Below are 20,179 nucleotides of genomic sequence, written 5' to 3'. Positions count from 1 at the left end.
TTCTTGGATCCAGACAGCAATCCGGATCATCACCAACATCCGTTCAATTGGCCTCTGCCCTGCCTCATTGGTAACCTATCCTGAAAATGTCCTCAAAATCTGTTCATAAACCTTTGAATTAAATTGTAAACAGACAAAAAAAACAACCAATGCACTTATTATCACCTCTGCACATGAGGCTGTGCCTCATGTGCAGAGGTGCTAATAAATAGGCCCATGCGGTCTTTTCCAGGCCCACTCATTAGCCGCGTTCTGGCTCCGCCACTGATTAAGATACGTTGCATTTATACTCGGAAGTCAGAATTTTCGAGTCCTATTTGTGGATTTGTCTGGAATCCACACAAGTCACAATCCTACTCGAAAAGTTGGTGAAACCTCTTTTACCCTATATTAGAATTTAACGTGTCTATGATGAATCTCTGCAAAGTAAAGACTGAGCTCTCTTTACATTTCTTAGCAATCCTGACATACTTTAATCATATTAACTCATATGCATCAGTGAACATTTCACTATACTGTTTTTTTTTTTTTGTTTGTTTGTTTTTTTCACTATAGCCTATTGTTTATGTGTGCAGTGCAACTGCTGGGCCCACTTTTGAAAAGATTCATTTTCCAACTTTACAAATGGACTGAGGACAGCTCAAATGTGACACAATTCCCGGTTCCGATCTCCTTTATTTATCTTAGAAATATGTATGACCTAATAAGTGTAATTTAAAAGTAAATAAAATAGGGACTACATCTCAATTACAGCAGTTTGTTTTTTAATCATACATGTGCGTAGATACTGTCTTGCTTTATTTTTTATCAAAACAGATATCAAAACAGCTCAAAATCCTAGCAACATCCATGATGAAACAAAGTTTGAATGTGTGTCATCCTGTGAAAACTATAAACCTGGTGAACCTTAAAATGTAAAAATATGTGGAACATATTTTTCAAAAGATTTAACTGTGGTGTATCTGTGTCAGTGCTGGGAGCACTGGCACACTTGACTTTGTTTGTATCCTGTTGATTTTTGAGTTATTCATAACTTGTATGGGGAATTTGTTATAAATACCTCAAATAAGCTGTTTTGCTGTCAGTTGCTGATGTGGATTTTGGAGTTTTTAACCCTATATAACCAGATATATCATATCAGATGCAATAATTTCTAAGACCATTGGGCCAAGCCATAATCAAAAAAGGGGGAAAAAAAGTTTTATCCAAACCAAAAAATTACGAAAACAATAAAATTGCTACATAAAAAAATACATGAATTTACCTAATTTATGCATAATAAGATGTTTTGGGTTGGTGAAATTGTTAAATACAAAATTGAAAATGTTTTATATTTCAATATATATTTGTCACTTTACATAACCTTTTAATGTCAGGCATTAAAGGGTTACAGATTAAATATAAATGCTCACATATTGGCTATTTATAAGCTTCTATTTACTGTGTTGCTGCGTCCATTTGTCTGTGAGACATCCATGTACAAATATCTTACATGGATTATGCAAACTTTATTGGAAGCTAAACTCAACCCTGCAGGCATGCTCCTGATATTCCCATCATCTACTTAGATGCACATAAAACCACACTAGGCTGTCAAGCTGTATAAATAGTTCTCTCTGGCACCCAAACTGGTCCAGACATGCGCTAACTAATGCATCCAGAGCATGTAGGCCGATCTGCACCCAGCACTGACACAGTTTATGATCCGATGGGGGGTGTTTGAGAGTCTTAGATAGAATTTCTGTCCGTGCTAACAGTGTTATTTATAAACAGAAAGTGCGCCTATGTTTTCCTGGAGACAGACACAGTCAAGAACAGCAACAAGCAAAAACCAACCTGTGCTCATAGCTGCTAAAACATCTGTGTCCAGAAACGTAAGTAAGATAATGATATGGGCTGTTACTCATCATCTTTACGAGATTTAACTTTTGAATATCAAATGACAGTCTTTTTAAGGTTGTCACCAAGCAGAAATGTGACTGTTAATTATGCAAAATATATAAAACAATGATCAGATGATCAAAACTGGTATCCACTTTGGTATTTTGATTAATGGGAACTTGTTTCCTTCTAGATTGGTCTTTTGTTAACCATGGACGATCAAAGATTAGTAGAGACCAGGAAAGAAAGGTCATCTGTTGAGGATTTTCATGTGGACGACATCTCTGAAGACAGACACACCGACTCTGAAACAGACACTGAGGGCACACAACAGCATGCACTGCAGGAGGACCAGATGGACGTGGACACTTTGGGGCAACTTTTCGAGCACTGCATCCAGCAAGTGTCTGTTCTGGAGAAGAAGAGAGACGAGCTGATCCAGGAGCTGCTCAGCATGCAGGACCCCATGCTGCGGGTGGTGCAGCACCTCAGGGGGAGGCTGTCGGCGACACGCCGGCTGCTCACACTAGCCCAGCTGGATTATATAACTGTTTATGAGGACGTGCAACAGGTGAAGAGTAAACTGTTTGCCACAGCCAGAGACTGTATACAGAGCCAAGTCACGCTGGCCACACAGAAGTATGAGGTGGCTCAGTCTGCCCTTACACAGGTACGCACTTCTGGCTTTACTCTCATTGCTTAAGTGTCCTTGACTCGTGCCATTTGCTTGTTTTTGTGAAGATTTATTTCCATTTTCAAAAAGAGGATGGACAATGTGTTATAAAAAGAGATAGATAGTAGAAAATCCCTGAAAGTTTGTTTTTGCAAGTTTTGCAAAAAACTTTGTCAAGGATGTTCCCCACCTCTTACATGGGGACAGCTGGGACAGGCTCCAACCCCCATGACCATGAACAAGAATAAAGGGAAAATAAATGAATACATTATATTGGCAACATATGAAATAGCCACCATGTTGCGAGTAGTATAGCTTAACTTCAAATGTTCACTTATAAAGACCCAGTTCATGATCATATAATGCTATAAAAGATGTATTGCATATAACTAATATAAATATATAATAAACTTTTCCAGTTATGCAAAACGTGCTACCAAAGGCTAAAATCCCTGCCATAAATGAAATATTTAATACATCTTGAGATTGTGTTATTAGTATGGATGTTTTAACACATTTCAATGAAATATGTGAATTTTTTTCATTTATTTTCGATTTAAGTAAATTATTTTTAACTCCTGGGATGGTGTCAAGATTGTGGATGAAGCAAGCATCGTTGTAATGCTACACTTTAATTGAATCATCAGGAGTCTTAAGAGATTAAGAGGAAAAAACAAAACACATTAACATGCTTGCTTACGTGCCTCTGCAGTCCCAAGTTAGAGGCATTTTCTGATGTTTGTCTGCACAATAAAATACATTTGTTTTTAATTTAATTAACATTTATTGAAAACACTGCTTTTTCCCACCTCTTACAAGAGCTCTTCTCTGCATTACTTCTGCAAAAGTCATATCTCTGCTTATTGTTGTAGGAGGAGCTGCAGGCCCAAATCCAAAGTCTAACTGAGGATTTATCCCAGTTAAAGGATTCCCATCGGAATCAGCTCAACTCCATCAGGGATCAGACTTCTAAGCTCTGCAGGCCCAGGGCCATGAGTGATGTGGGCCAGTGTCGGCAGGCTTCCATCAGGCTGCAGCGCAGGCTCAGCGGCAGCGTGAAGGCACTGGAGGGCTGGTACGAGCCTCGTCTCCTGGTTCAGCTGAAGAGGAGACAGACTGGGGAGGCGGCCTTGAGAAACTACAGGGAGCAGGCGATGGACCTGAGGGCCAAGCTGGGGCCCCTGAGAGAGTGCACACAGAGGTTGGTGGTGCAGAGATCCTGTCTACTGAACAGGATTACTCTCATGGAGACGGAACAGGAGGAGAGCATTGCACAGCACAAGGTATGAATCAAGTCACATAAGAGTGGAGACTAAAAATGTGCAGGAACATTGAAAAAAATAAATAAACTGTTGCACAGGTGACCGTCGAAAAATTAAGAGAGATTCTGAGAGAGCTACATTTGGAGTTTGACGTTCAAAGGAAATCCAAGAGGGGTTTGGAGGAACTTAAAGAGGGCCTTCTAACAGAGCTAACATTCTTAAGGTAAAACTTATTCCAGTCGTTTCAGTTTTACCTTGCAATTCAGTTGATGTCTAACCAATGCTTTATCTTACAGAGGCAAGAATGAGGCCACTGGCAAGACAGAGAAAGAGCAACACAAAGAGACAAAGCCCCAGCACTGAATTTGCAGCTACTTAAAAAAAAAACCAACAACCCCATAATCACTACTCTGCAGCCTGGTGTAATATATACATTTAGCACTACAGACCCATGTATCCTTATGCATTTCACAACACACTCCTCCATCCACTGCAACCTCTAAGAATCAAACAGCTCTAGTGTAAATATTTTTTTTTTTATTATGAATATACTTAGGTACTTCAGAGATCAGATGTAGCACAGACAAAGGGAAAAAAATAAAAGCACAACACATACAAGTGACAACACAATATGGAAGATTCACACTACAAATATCAAGCAAATGAAAAAAAAAAAAAAAACTACAGTATGTACAGTCGTATTAAAAATGGATCTCCATAGAAATGTCTTAGCACAATTAATGGAAAAAAAATAAAACCCATCAAAAATACAAACCTGAAAGATGACAGACATGTCTGATTGTATTATTACCAGTCAAAGTTGAGTTTGAAAAACTAAAACATCTAAAAACCTGAACGAACCAGACATTACTTTGAATGTCTCATGACACAATGAGACAGCATGTTATTCTTTCAGTTTCTTTCAGTTAACCCAAAATGTATTTCAAAAAGGTTTTTACTGCTTAAATATGCAGTGCTGGGAAACTGATCCATTTTTAACAAGCAGGTCAAAAGAAGAGACACGAAGGCGGGACTCATGCCTGGACCTCAGAATCTGCAGCACCTTCTGGGTCCTCGTCGTTGTAGATATTTTCAGCCTATGGAAGACGGAAATAAAATTCACTGTTAATCTACAGGATAATAAATGTACAGTGGTAAAAATTCACCCCATCCATGTCTGCTGATTAACATAATTACCAACTTAATATTTGATTCCTTATAAGTCACAGGGTGTGATACGACCACAGTAAAGCTCTTACCATCTGCCAGACTTGCATGATGTTGTCCTCTGATACAGAACAGATGACCCAGGGCTCGTTGGGGTTCCAGGAGAAGTCTGAGATCTTCGCCGTGTGTCCACCATGGATGAACTGAAGAGAAATTAAAATGGGAATTAGAAGGCCATACACGGTTTCATTTAAAAAGAGACACCAAGTGTAAGCACAAGCCATAATAACTCACCAACAACTCAGGAGGGCCATCCTCAGCATCTTCTGGCGATTGTTCCTCTCCGATCTTACTAAGGTCCCAGACGTTGAGCCGTCTGTCGGTACCACTGGAGGCGAGGATGGTTTCGTTATGAGGAGACCACTGAACCTGTAATGAATAAACAAATGGTGTTATTTTTCCTGTCATTGTTGTAAAAGCTCTGAATGTCAATCAACTACTTCTTGTCCAACATACAGACTCGACTATGAAGGAGGACACATGGTACAAAAAGCCCTTGTTCTGCTCATATTTGAACCAGTAACAAAACCTACAACTAGGGGTGGGCAAAAATATCGATATGGCAATGTATGGCGATACTTTTCCAGCCGATTCAATATCGATATTCAAAATTTGAATATCGATTTTTTTATTTTTTTTTAAATATATTTTTTATCCCCGGTTTTTTTCCCCATTATATCACCCAGTGCTCGTACCTAACAGTCCTGGGCATTGCCATTCTCTACCAACCCTGGGAGGTCCCTGCACTGAGCTCCGGTTTTATTTCACGTTTTATAATTTATTTTTTATATAACACAATTGCCTGTCCTTAAAAAATGAAAAATAATGGACAGAGGTTTATTTATTTATGGATTTATATCTATACTGACTGATCACTGTGCCTGTCCTTGGTTTTAGTACCATCTTTCTTGTGTTTATTATCATTTGCCACATAATTAAAGCAACCTCATACTAAATTTAATGTTAATTTCATATGATGTAAATAATATGAAAAACATATACAAATATGTTGTAACTTTAGCTTGTATAGTTATAATAAAACATTGTTTTGACTCAGTTTGTCCCATGAATTGTCACTATAATCTGATGAACGTGCAACTCGGATTTTAAGATCCATCACTATCATCTGATGTACATATATACAACTTGGATTTTAAGATGTGTAATGCATTTTAAAATTTTTCGGTGTACTATGTAGAATATAATAATCGGGATATCGCATAATCGGGATATCGCAATGTGTATCGTATCGTGGCTCAAGTATCGTGATGCGTATCGTAAGGTCCTTCCCAATACCCACCCCTACCTACAACAGGTGGAGTTTATTTGCTGCAGTACCCCACCTACTGAGGCCACAGAGCAGAACAAGGACTTTCAACTCCATTTGTGAAGCAAGATCACATATTTATGCATAGCTTGTCAAAAATAACAATCTGACGTAAACAGCTACAAGCATTAAATATAAATAACTTCATTTTGTACCTGGAAGATCTCATCTTTGTGCGATTCAAACGAGTGAAGCTTCAACTTCAGATTCCTCAAGTCCCAAAGAGCCACAGTCTATAAAGCAAGCAGTTACCATGAATGGATTCAGTTCAAAACTTGAGGAAATGCAACATCCAAACAGCAAAAGTGCTATGAAAAAAAGTTCTTCGGACAGTATCCGCACCTTATCAGCAGAGCCGGTGGCCAGAATGAACTCACTATAGGGATTGAAAGACAGGCAGTTGACCTCAGCGGTGTGGGCGTCCACTGCATGGCTGGGTTTGGAGGTGTTGTTGGACCGCGTGTCCCAGCTGTTCCAAAAAACACACAACAGTACCAATTGTTCAGGAAAAAGTGGGAAAATAAGCAGATTTGTTATTCAGGAGTCACTTCTAAGCACCCTTACATCATGAGTTTCTGGTCATCTGCCACTGATCCAAACAGAGATTCATGGAGTAAATGCCAGGAGACATCTTCCACCACAGCAGTGTGGCCTGTGAAGATTGTCTTGGCATCCACAATTTTCCCTTCCTTTGGCACAGTGCTGATATCCCACAGGCATATGGTCTGACAAAATAAATAAAGAACAAAAACTTTCTAAAGAAAGACACACTTTCCACACGTGCCATATTTGACTGCTACAGTGTAAACAGAATATATTTGAAAGATTTAGAATTGAATATGGTTTAACAATCAATTTAATTAAAAAAGGAAGAAGAACTTTTCAGACATTTCTTACATGGTCATCAGAAGCACTGAGGAGACATCCGCTGAGGTTTGGGTTCCAGGAAAGGCCGTATCCCTCCTTCTGGTGGCCCCTTAAGCGCAGGTCTGGGGTACACTCTCCGGAAGGGTCTTCAACAAAAGCAAATTAAGAATTTGAAGAGCTTCGGCTGTAATATCACTCCTTGTAGACTATTAAAAATGAGTGTTTTGCCTGCAATCTTACCAGGTTTGGAGGGGTGTTTTGTGTAATCAAAAACTAGCACATCACTTGTAGGAGTTTTGGTGGCAATGATGCAAGGATTCTGAGGCATGTAACGAGCTCTGTTCACCTCTCCCTCGTGATTGATCTTGATTTCAATCTCTATTTTTCCACTGACAGACCCAAAGCCTCCAAACTCTGGAATAAATGAAAGTAAAGTTATACAAGATGAATGGGGAAAATATACATGTCAAATGCACATCTAACCCCAATAACTTTCAAGAACTTGTGTCATCCATCATTCCCTTTAAGACAGTGGTCCTTGAGATCTACTGTCCTGCATGTTTTAGATGCTACCCTGCTTCAGCACACCGTGATACAAGGAGCTGCGTCAACAAGAGAACTGTCCAGACCCTGATAACAAAGTGGTGAGGACGGTTAATTTGAATTAGGGATGCAAATGATCGATTATTTCATTAATTGACAGTTGATAACCTTATCGATCGATCATCGATTAGTTGATAAACAGCGTTTTTCCCCCATCTGAGATACAAACATAATTTTTTTTGCTTATATAAAATACAAAGGACATTTTAATGTATTCCTTAATCAAATATTTATTTGATACAAAAGTAACAAAAAGACATTTTTGTACCACAAGGAATATAATATAAAGTGCACTTCAAGGCTATTAGTAGTAGCAGCAGCCATAATAGTGTCATTTGTGTCAAGCAAATTTTAAGTTCTAGTTACGTTTTAAGTTAGAGTTTTGGCAGTGTTCAAAATAAAATGATGAGACCTGCTGTATTGGAGCACATTTTCTTTAGTTAAAACTGTAGCGGGAACAGAAGTTTAGAGGAACCTATGTATGTACCGGGTGAAGGCTGATTTATGGTTCCGCGTTACAACAACGCAGAACCTACGCCGTAGGCTACGGCGTAGGCTCTGCGTCGATTTAAGGCGGAACCATAATTCAGGCTTTAGGGGAACATATCGGAGAACAACAAGAAGAATATAGAGTGGATTAAAAATAAAAGTTAAGCACTGAGCTACATGTCTCTCCCGTCTGGGCCATTGCAGACTCATTGCCTGAGCATGATGTTACTAAAACCAAACATATCCGCCGTCTCTTTCTTCTATTTATGTGCAGCGTGCAGTGTCGCATTAAATGTGGTCCGGGCGTAATACCAGCTGGTGAAATTAAACGAAAAAAATAAATAAATAAATAGATTAATTGTAATCGTTAATTTTAAATCGGGTAATTTCATAACGGCAATTAATCGAAAATCGATTGATTGTTAACATCCCTAATTTGAATCAGGTGGGCTGAGGCCAGGAAACATCCAAAATATGCGGAACAGTAGATCTTAAGGACCAGGATCGGTTACCACTGCTTTAAGATGATGGAGTAAGACATTGTACAACATGTGACCTCTCTTACCTCCTTTCTCACTGTCATAATGCGAGGCATCAAACTGAGCATCATCATTTGGGAGCTGGACACTGGCAATGACGAGGTGATTCTGCTCGTCAGAGGTGTGTGTCCCCAGAACCAGTCTGTGTACACTGTAGTCCTTTCCCTCTGGTCTGTGGAGAAGGATGTGATATTTACACAAATCCCTCCTACCCCTCACCAGGAATGGGCAACGGTGAAGAAGTGACGGCTCTCCTCACCTTGTGACGTCTGGCAGCCACTGCGCTGTGAGGCTCGGCCACTCCAGGGCATGGGTCATAACCAGGTCGTAAAGGAAAGGAGTGTTCTTCTTCCAGATCTTGTACTCCTCATTGATCACCCGTTCTTCCACCGCATCATCAAACGCAGCTAGATAGATAGATATAAATTAAAAAAAGTCAAAAATACAGCTTTGTTTGGTTTACATCTAAAACAAGCATGACAGTGATGCACTTCCATCACTGTCTGGTTCGGATCGGCCACCAAACTAGCGAGGCACAGACTGCAACGGACAATCAGGTCTGCAGAGAGGATAATTGGGACTAACCTCCCATCTATCCAGGACCTGTACCGGTCCAGGACCAGGAAACGGGCAGGTATCATCTCTGCAGACCCCTCACACCCAGGACAGTGTCTGAACTCCTCCCCTCTGGACGGCGCTACAGAGCTCTGCATTTAAAACTCAGAGACAGTTTCTTCCCCCAAACTGTTGCTCTGATGAACTCTCATCACCAGTGGTGGACAGTAACGGAGTAAATTTACTCGAGTACTGTACTTAAGTACATATCCAGAGGATTTGTACTTTACTTGAGTATTAGATTTCTTTGCTACTTATTACTCTTACTTGAATACATTTCCAAGACAAATATTTTTACTTTTACTCGAGTAAAATTCTAGGAAGGCTGAAAAGTACTCGTTACTTTCAAGTCTGCTCTTTTTTCTTCTTCCCTAAAATCCTTTTGGACACAAGCTGTTTTTGTCAAAGGAGTCGGACTCGGAGCAGGGACTTTCACAAAATCCTTGGCCTTATCTTAACTCAATGTTTGAGTTCGACAGAGTAAAAAACGAGGGCACAGACAAACCACAGACATTTAACTCTTAAACTTTACAACTTAAATTAATTTAGAAAAAATATAGTAATTTACTGATGTGGAAAATAAGAAATTTACTCTCTTTTACTTTTACTAAAAGTACATTTAAAAGCATTTACTTTTGGATACTTAATTACCTTTAAAAGCAAGTACTTTTCTACTCTTACTCGAGTAATATTTTGACTGGGCTACTTTTACTTGTAACGGAGTAAATTTTGACCAGTAGTATTTGTACTCTTACTCAAGTACTGGGGTCGAGTACTCTGTCCACCTCTGCTCATCACTCATAGACTCTCAGTAATCAACCACTGTTCAATAATAATAATAATAATAATAATAATAATAATAATAATAACCACAATCATATGCTGTAATAATGCACCTTTCAATAGCCATGTCTACCTCATACTGCTGCACCTTTCACTTTTTTTTGTAGTTGTGTGTACATATTTATTAATAAGAGCTGTCATTTATCCATTCACTGTAAAATTCCCTGTCTTGTTTGACCTGACCAATAAACCTGATTCTGATGCACCTGAATTTAACAGTACTGAAGCTCATATCTCATATTGTACATTTCTGTTCATACATTGTATCTCTTTATATATTTGCTTTCATATTTGTATTGTATTGCACCAATCACCACAACAAATTCCTTGTGCGTGTTTAACAAACTTGGCAATAAACCCTTTTCTGATTCTGTCAGATGTGGGTGTTTTTCCCCTGATGAAGCCCTTATGGCTGGCGTTATTTATCATATTTCTGATCACATCCCAGCATCGTGGAAACAGACACGCATGACTCCAAACGGAGCTGTGCATTTCACGTGAATACTTTAAAACTATCCCCCGTAGCCGGGAGCTAGCGGCTAGCAGCTAGCCCTGGTCTTAACAATGAAAGAGACGCAGAGCTGGCGCGCCAACGCAGCGCTGCATCCACAACACGCTCTGTACCGCCCCACACCAGCAGCACCTGGGCTTAATCTCCCGGTTCTAAGCGGTGGAGGTCCTTACCATCTTTATCCGCCATAGCTCCGCAGTTAAACTGCTAATACTGTCAAAAAATGAGCAGTTTCTTGGGATAGCGCTCCGAAGACAGCTCTTAGCCTCGCAATGGCGCCAACTCCATAGAACGCCACCGACCAATCAGCTTTGAGCAAAGCCGACAGGAAGTCACGCCCACAGGACGTGACGACATCCGTCACCTCCTTCTTTGCGTGGTAGTGGTGTGGTGCGCTCAAGTACCACTAGGATGTCGGAATTTGGCATCTTATGCAATATCTTCCTTCAGTTATTCTCAATCACGTTATCCTAAAGGAATTAAAAGTGGAAAAGATTAGGAAAATGAGAAAAAAATATATTTCATTTTATTTTTTTATTTTATTAGTTTGCACACAATAAAAGTAACACTTGCAATCAAAATAGTAAAATAAATGTGACAGGAGAGGTCAAAAAGCCAACAGGCTTATGCAGGCAGACCTCCCCTCAATTACAGGACTGTCTCAGAAAATTTGAATATTGTGATTTTCTGTAACGCAATTACAAAAACAAAAATGTCAAACATTCTGGATTCATCACAAATCGACTGAAATATTGGAAGCCTTTTATTATTTTAATATTGCTGATCATGGCTTACATCTTAAGAAAACTCAAATATCCTATCTCAAAAAATTAGAATATTCTGGGAATCTTAATCTTAAACTGTAAGCCATAATCAGCAATATTAAAATAATAAAAGGCTTGCAATATTTCAGTTGATTTGTAATGAATCCAGAATGTGTGACATTTTTGTTTTTTTAATTGCATTACAGAAAATAAAGAACTTTATCACAATATTCTAATTTTCTGAGACAGTCCTGTATAAATCTGAAGACATAAGTGCTTTTCCCCGCAGTTAATGTATTAAACTGGGCGCAGAGCTCGATAATAACGTGAGGTCCGTGAACGCAGCAGTGGCCGGCTTGTATTCTCGTGGAGCCGCAGGAGCGACATGGTGGTTCTCCATTTTAAACTTAAAACAAGTTTACAGCTACAATGTGCGACCGTCCCTTAGACCTCACAGCGGCAATGGAAGTCACCAAATCAAAATACCCGCCGATCAATAAGAAATATGAATGTAAGTCTGATGTTGTGGTCAAAAATTGGTAGCTTGGCTCGTTCATTGCAGCTATATATACAGTGTCAGTGTTATTGCTCAACTTTCGCTCGTTGTCATAATCTTAATACTTAGATTAATCCTATCAGTAATTGAATGAAGCTCATTGTCATTTATAATCTTGGTTAAAAACAATCAGCTCAGTTTTCCAGCAAACTCATGTCAGTTTATGTGCCTGTCATTTCAGACCTGGACCACACAGCAGATGTGCAGTAAGTGTGTTGTCTTGTTTAAGTAAACCCCTGTTTTTGTCAGTTGTTCTCTAGTAACCATTATTGATAATTAATTAAAATATTGTTTTTCTTTCCTCTCTCTTTCAAGAATTCACTCCTGGGGAGACTCTCTGGAGGAAGCTTTTGAGCAGTGTGCCATGGGGATGTTTGGTTATATGACAGACACAGAGACGGTGGAACCACTTGACACTGTTGACGTGGAGTCAGAAGGTGAGAAAACAACGTGATTCAAGCTAATGCCTGTTTTCTGTCCTTTTGAAAATGTCATATGTTTGGATACAAGGTTTCCCGGCAGGACATTGTCCGGAGCATCACAATGACCTCTGTGGGGGGATGTAGCCAAAGGTCAGCATCAGTGGCAGAGCGCGGGTCTCAGTACAGAGGGGGCGGAGCATTCTCCATGGGCCCTTATGATAGTCATTTTAACGTTCAACAACACCTCATCCTACCCATCAATCAACATTTATTCTCACTTTTTTGAGCCAAGCAAGCCTATAGGCCTATACTGCAAAAAGCAGAAGAACACACACACACACACACACACACACATCGGCCTGACAGCTGTCAATCACAGATAGTCACGGACTGACTCAGTTCCATCTTTGATACAGCTTAAATACAATAAAAAACATAACTGGTCTAAAATTACACAATCTATTTAGGTAGATATAGACACAGCGGTCTATAACATCATTTCTGAGCTCTATAACAGATTAGACTCGGCGGTCTAGTTGACAACAACACAAAGCTCATTCAAATAGGCAGGTGGTCAAGAATACCACAACATTCTGATAAAGACATTATTTATGAAGGTTACACTCACTCACCAATGGCAGTTGACTCTTCCATAAAACTTTGTACATGCTTAGTCCTCTTTTAAAGTTTAGCGCTCATCTCCTTCATGTCAGCAAATTTGCAGAGTCGGCAAATTGGCTGTAACTGTTAAGGCTGATTTATGGTTCCGCGTTACACCAACGCAGCGCCTACGGCGTAGGATACGCGGCGATGCGCACGTACGTTGCGCGTCGCCGCGTACCCTACGACGTAGGCTCTGCGGCGATTTATCGTGGAACCATAATTCAGGCTTTACAGCCAATCAGCGTTGGCTTACAGCCCTGATGCGTTCAGGACAGTTGTAAAGTAAGAATTAGCCTACACTGGCCGCACAATGCACACTTTATCGTAATTATAACCTACAATTTACGATTATATATGAACCTATCACACAAAACGGGGCCCTATCATTAGGCCCTATGAGCTTGTGGGCCCCGGGGCGCCCGCCCCCTCGCCCCCCCTCTTGCTCCGCTACAGGTCAGCATGTCTGCATACGTCATGTTGCAACCATAGACTGTATATGACAAAGGACGGAGTCAGTTAGTCACGTTACCCATTGGTTTCTGAAGACCAGTTTTGAAGCCCGTTTTTCACAGCCATGTTGCTCAGCAAGCCAACAACGTCACACTCCCACCTTATGTCAATAAAAGTTAGCTCTGCTCCAAACCATGGTTGCAACACAGCCCCAAAACCTGCAAGGTACAATGCATTGTTTTCACACACTTCATTATCAAGGTATTTGCTTCCCATGATATCAATGAGCCTTGGGTCCTCATTACCTTGTCCCTGCTCGATCTGTTCTTTTGACATGTATTAACAGCTGTATACCCAGAACATATTGAGAACCCCCTGCTATACAGATTTTCAAACTAAATGTTGTGGCCATCATCACGTAAAAGTAGCTCAGCTCCTCATGCTTGTGTATAACTCCTTTGTAGCTTTTAACAAGTGTGTTTGTTATCATATAATTTCATAATACAATTAAATCACTTTAATTGTAAGTAATTTTAGAATTGTGGTCAGTTGGTGTGTATTTTCCTGCTGCACTAAACACTTTGTGTCCTTGTTCTTTTTCAAAAGGTGAAGATATGGAATCTCTTCTCTTCCACTTCTTAGACGATTGGTTATACAAGTTTAGTGCAGAGCTTTTCTTTGTTCCCAGGGTGAGTACACTGGCCATTCGTGGAGTCTGTGACCCTTTCACAGCCTTGAATTAATGTCTTAAAACTATTCAGACCTGAGTTTTCCCTGCTTAGTGCCAGTGCATGCTGTGATTACACAGAAAGTAACACACACGCCAAAATGTTCACACGTGGTACTAAGATGCTTCCAGGCTAAGTTGATCACAGCTCAAACAACAGATGTGATCTTACACAACCCCCCTGAATGTGGATTTCTCGGCCAGAGAATTGGTATTTTATCATTTTTCTTTTTTCCATTAAAATTTTTTTTTTTTTAAATCATAGTGTAAACACACAAGATGTTTAATTTGGAGAAAGCATCCCCACTTTTTGTTCATTTCTACTATGACAGTGAACAAAACAACTGTGATCTTTGATTCAGATCTGTCCTGCAGATCCCAGTAAAACCCTTTGCTTCCTCGACACTACATGTTTTAAGCTGAGGCACAACTGTTTCTTCTCCTCAAACATCCTTACACGGGGAGTGGTAGTCTAGTGGTTACAGAGGTTGGTTTGGGTCTGGAGGACCCAGGTTTAAGCCCCCAGGATAAACCACTTTGGGCCCCTGAGCGAGGCCCTTTACCCTAATAACTAAAACCTAATAGCTGGGTTAGGGTTAGGGTTAGGGTTAACCTGTCCCATTGCTCCCAGTCTAACGAGTGATGGGTTAAAAGCAGAGGATAACACTGAAACATAGTAGCTATTACATAACAAAGCATGCTGAAATTTCTGTCAGGATTTTTATAATGTCCTGACACATAAAACCATGTAACTGTAAGAAGTTGTTGTTATGGTAAGTTACTGGGATCAGATCAGCCAGATCATTAGCCAGATCATTAGTTAATCCTTTTAGATTTCACTGCAGCTTTTGATACCGTAGATCACCTGATTTTATTGGAACGTCTCAAGAAGTGGGTTGGCATCTCTGGCATTGTTTTAGACTGGTTTTACTCATATCTCCACAATAGGACTTTTAATGTTGCTATTGGTGACTGCAGATCTTCCACAGCATCTCTGTCTTGTGGAGTACCTCAGGGGTCAGTCCTTGGCCCGCTGCTCTTCTCACTCTACATGTTACCTCTAGGTCACATAATCCGCAGACACAATATTAGTTTCCATTTTTACGCAGATGACACACAGCTTTATTTCTCTTTCGACCCTACCATCAACCATCAAATACACACTCTAGAAGTATGCCTGAATGAAGTACAAACCTGGCTGTCTAATAACTTCCTTCAATTGAACCCGGACAAATCCGAAGTCATTATCATAGGCCCAGACACCACACACAATCACATCTCACCACAACTTGGCTTATTCTCCACCAGTATTACCCCCAGCTGCAGAAATCTTGGTATCATCTTCGACAGTAATCTCAACTTTAATCAGCATGTTAAAGCAACTGTCCAGTCTTGTTTCATTCAACTACGCAGAATCTCCAAAATCCGGTCCTTTTCTGTCTCCCAAGAACCTGGAAATTGTCATTCATGCATTCATCACATCCCGTTTAGATTACTGTAACTCACTCTACTCTTGCCTAAGTAAACATAATCTCTCCAGACTTCAGCTTATCCAAAATTCTGCTGCCAGACTCCTCACAAATTCAAATAAAAGAGTACACATAACCCCGATTTTAGCTTCATTTCACTGGCTACCTGTGCGTTTTAGAATTGATTTTAAGATTTTAATGATCACTTTTAAGGCCCGGATGGGACTGGCCCCGGAGTACATCAAAGACTGCTTAGTCCCATACGAGCCAAGGTGTAGCCTGAGATCCTCCGGCGGGTCCCTATTAGAGATTCCAAGATCTCGACTAAAAACTAAGGGCGACCGGGCCTTTGCTATCAGGGCCCCGTCGCTCTGGAATGACCTGCCGGAGGAGATCAGGCGAGCCACATCTCTGTCCATTTATAAATCTCTTTTAAAAACACACTTTTTTAAATGTGCTTTTACTTAACATCTAATAATGTACTCTATAATATCCAATGTTATTATTTTCTAATGTTTTATTGTATTTCTATGTTCTTATGTTTTTATATTTTTGTTATTTTATTGGATTCTGCCTTTTAATTCTGCTTTGTAAAAGCACCTTGTAACTGTGTTTGGAAAGGTGCTATACAAATAAAGCTTATTATTATTATTATTATTATTATTATTATTATTATTATTATTATTAGAACCATATATATAATCTGGGTGTGTGTAATGAAATGTCCAACAGCCACTTGTAAAATCCATGACCAATGTCCTTTAACCACAAATTTAAAAAACTGGGATGTAGAAGCTCCATAAATAGCTTCATCTTTGTTTCAGTCCTGAAGACTCCCACCTCATTTTTATTTATTTATTTATTAATATTGTCCGTCTTTAGTTTTGTTATGTCATGGGCTCACACTTGTGTTATATCTGTTCATAGGAGGTGAAAGTTCTGTCAATCGACAGAATGCGTTTCAGGATTCGCTCCATTGGGTACGTTTGGGTACATTTTATCAATAACCTGAATGTTATTACTGAAAACATAGAATTATTGCAATATTGTTCAAGTATATGGCAAAGTTTTTGCTTTTCAGTGTATTTTAGAGGCTGATGGAAGATGTATTGTTTATGCCAGTGTAGTATGTAGAAGAAGTTATTGAGTTTTGGATGTATTCCTATTCCACAGATTTAAAACTTTGATAGTTACGCTATCATTTCTCCCTCCTGTTGCACAATAACAACTTATTCTTTTGGTGTTTTTATAAAGATGGGGTGAAGAATTCTCTCTAGCCAAGCATCCACAGGTACATCAGTGAAGAAAGTACATGTATACTTGAAAAGTGATTGAAAAAGAATGACCATAATTAATTTGTCTTATGTCTTTTGTTGTCTTTAAAGGGAACTGAGGTGAAAGCTATCACATACTCTGCAATGCAGATCCACGATAAAGAAAAACCAGAAATATTTGCCATCATTGATATCTGACGGCAGCTCACACCCTGGTTTAATGGAAGTGGAAAATCTACTATTTACGTGGCCTTTTTCATATAAAGCACAGATTAATAACTATGTAAATCTGTTTATATTGTTTACTGGCTAGCCAAAGGATTTCATAATTTAAAAGACTTTGATATTTCATGAGACTCACCATTCTGATCAAAATCATTTCATGTTTAGACCATCAATAAATGACTGGCATTGATATGCGGGAAGGTGGATTTCATAGGAACAACTTGAGTGTTTACTTTAAGTCATCATTGCAAAAATCATTGATTGCGAATTATATTATGTTTTTTTTCACTCCATTTTAACTTACTATTAATATTGTTTTTGTAATTTATGATGAATTTGAAATTGTTTTAATGGCCTCAAAATCTGAAAATGAATAAATGGTTATTATTTTTTTATGTGGGCTCCATGGCTTGATTTAACAAGCATTAATCCATAACCCATGTAAGTGATACTAACTATACCCCAGTAATAAAAGAATATTTTCCTAATATTATTCTGTGACATAACCAGAAGGTGGTCAAGTTATCGCTGTGACCGGTTTTTCCTGTAGTGGCCTTTTGCATTGTGGGACATGGTATTATGCAAGATAACACGGGACATGTAAAGCAGCATCTCTGCATCCAGCTATTGAACTGTTGGTTGTAAGCTTCTGTCTGTGTTTTCTACTGATAGAGTTCCCCGGTGTTATTTGATGATGATGGCTGTGACCACATCAGCTCAATTGTTGCCAAGGCAACAAATGCACCATCTCAATGTCCTCACTGTGGTCATTGGAGATTTCAGTCCCTGGTCTCTGCTGCACTTCCATTTTCTAAATGTTTCTTCACTGATTCTAATTATTTATACATTTTAAACTGTATTTATATTCTATATTGCCACAATAGAATAACATTTGGGGAATAAATAAGGTATTGTTCAACTCGGCAACCAAGTGGCAGAGAAAGTGTTAAAGAACAGCTAAATCTGTGCTGAGCATGGGTTATAATTTAATGTTATTACTTCTAAATCAGTCTTTATGTGGTCATGTGATGATCTGGTGACCTGTCCAAGGTGTAATCCTGCCTTTTGCCCAAAGAGGGGGGGGGTCGGCTTCAGCAGATCCCTATGACCCTTAATTAAAATAAACAGGAATAGATCATGGATAGGTCCTTATTGAAGCAGAGCCTGAAAAGCCTAAAGCTGAAGACAGTTTGTTGTATAATCAGTATATTGTGGAGAGGATTGCAGTTTTATGCATTATATTTTACAAATGATGCGACATTCTTCTTTCCACAATCAGTTTAAGGGGCTTCAGGGTACCAGCCAGTCATATTCATCAGTGCGCTCAGTTTGTTTGCATCACTGGCTCTGATGCTACTGCTCCAGCAAATGATTGTAAATAAAATTGGACTCTGTCACAGCTTAGATCTGCAACATTTAGCTGCAAATATTAAAAGACCATAACCTCAATGTTTCAGCGTTGTATTTCCAGCCCAGGCATTTGTCCAAGTAGAAACCCAGATAGAATATTTCTGCTTCTCCTAAACCACCTCGATTTAATATGGAAATAGTATTGGTTTATTCATATTTCTCAAACTAAATCCCCAATTATCCACCACCCATGCTGATCACCTACTACGATGTGGTGCTGAGAAGCTGGTTTTGCGGGAAGTCCCAGGGTGACCACACTTGAAGTGCCCCCCTCCTCTCACATTTTACGCTAAAAACGGGAAAATTACTATGGTTATAAAGACCATAGATTTACATGAACATATTGCTGAAGTACATGCTCAACACTCATACTACAAATAAATGTAAGACAAGCAACCAACTAAGAGTAACAGCACAGAAAAACATGAGTCTACAAATGCCATACTAAACTGAGGCTCCAATCAGAATTCAACTCACATGCCAATGTAACACCACACGTTATCATGATTTCCATCATGTATGGCCTGTCTGAGGACTACATGCAAAACTATTACAACATATCAAATAAACAATCAGACAGGCCTAGTGAATGAGCTGATGTGAAGGTAGGGAACAGCACATTAATAAAATAGCAATGTGTAGGCTGTTAGATGTAAGGTTGTTAAGTTGTTAAATAAGTAAAGTATATTTATATGGCGCTTTTCACAGACACTTGTCACAAAGTGCTTTACCGAATAAAAACAGTTTAGTGCAATAAAATACATGGAATACATGATAGAAAAGAAAAAACATAAAATAACTTGAGATCTAAAATAACTAGATCTAAGAGGTCCAGGCAGAGCATTCCAAAATTTAGCGGCCACAACCTTGAAAGCTCGGTCACCACGAGTCTTAAAGAGAGTGCGAGGAATAGCCAGTAAGTTCTGCATATTTGATCTCAGCGGGCGAGCTGGTAAATACAGTTCCAGTAGGTCAGTGGGTGAGGGTGAGGATTTTAAACTGTATTCTAAATGAAACCGGGAGCCAGTGGAGAGATTTAAGTATGGGATTGATGTGTGGGCACTCACTCACTCAAACACAATTCTTTTTATTTTATTATTATTATTTTCATGTATTTTTATTATATCATTGGTTACTGCTGTACCTGTTTGCTCCTCTTCCAGCAAATATATAGAGAAAATAACAAAATATGACATATATGGTCCAGTTATTCTTATTATTACAGAAAAGAGCTTTAAGGATAATTAATAGATCTGACTATTATGAACCAACAAATAATCTCTTTATTAAATATAATACTCTAAAATGCCATGATATAGTAGAGCAGAAAACTGTTTTGTTTGCCTTTAAAGCCCAGCAGAAACTGCTTCCAAACTGCAGGA

The 20,179-nt window shown here is 39.2% G+C and overlaps 3 protein-coding genes across 4 annotated transcripts; 2 read left to right on the top strand and 1 right to left on the bottom strand.

Annotated features, from left to right (window-relative positions):
- Window positions 1–1,772: 1,772 nt before the first annotated feature.
- LOC133462781 (syncoilin-like) lies at window positions 1,773–4,981 on the top strand. The gene is made up of 5 exons (XM_061744217.1): window positions 1,773–1,874; window positions 2,075–2,551; window positions 3,427–3,837; window positions 3,915–4,039; window positions 4,113–4,981. The coding sequence occupies exons 1-5, from the start codon at window positions 1,785–1,787 to the stop codon at window positions 4,177–4,179; spliced, it is 1,170 nt and encodes a 389-aa protein (XP_061600201.1). The 5' UTR covers window positions 1,773–1,784; the 3' UTR covers window positions 4,180–4,981.
- On the bottom strand, window positions 4,334–11,138 carry LOC133462779 (histone-binding protein RBBP4). Of its 2 annotated transcripts, none has more exons than XM_061744215.1 (11): window positions 11,011–11,138; window positions 9,128–9,275; window positions 8,895–9,040; window positions 7,478–7,651; window positions 7,259–7,383; window positions 6,935–7,095; window positions 6,713–6,839; window positions 6,526–6,603; window positions 5,278–5,412; window positions 5,076–5,186; window positions 4,334–4,913 (listed from the first exon to the last, which is right to left on the bottom strand). In XM_061744215.1, the coding sequence occupies exons 1-11, from the start codon at window positions 11,024–11,026 to the stop codon at window positions 4,851–4,853; spliced, it is 1,284 nt and encodes a 427-aa protein (XP_061600199.1). In that variant the 5' UTR covers window positions 11,027–11,138; the 3' UTR covers window positions 4,334–4,850. The 2 variants fall into 2 exon arrangements, with proteins under 2 accessions (XP_061600199.1, XP_061600200.1); XM_061744216.1 differs by having other exon boundaries at window positions 7,268–7,383.
- An 809-nt stretch (window positions 11,139–11,947) lies between these two features.
- Window positions 11,948–17,782, top strand: zbtb8os (zinc finger and BTB domain containing 8 opposite strand). The gene is made up of 7 exons (XM_061743103.1): window positions 11,948–12,112; window positions 12,339–12,363; window positions 12,473–12,594; window positions 14,299–14,381; window positions 16,816–16,868; window positions 17,143–17,179; window positions 17,274–17,782. Exons 1-7 carry the CDS (start codon window positions 12,031–12,033, stop codon window positions 17,358–17,360), a joined length of 489 nt encoding a protein of 162 aa, XP_061599087.1. The 5' UTR covers window positions 11,948–12,030; the 3' UTR covers window positions 17,361–17,782.
- Window positions 17,783–20,179: the final 2,397 nt, after the last annotated feature.

Source organism: Cololabis saira, chromosome 16, assembly GCF_033807715.1.
Source record: "Cololabis saira isolate AMF1-May2022 chromosome 16, fColSai1.1, whole genome shotgun sequence".
NCBI lineage: Eukaryota > Metazoa > Chordata > Actinopteri > Beloniformes > Belonidae > Cololabis > Cololabis saira.
Note: the sequence above shows the minus strand (reverse complement) of the source record. Positions and strands in the feature narration are given on the sequence as shown.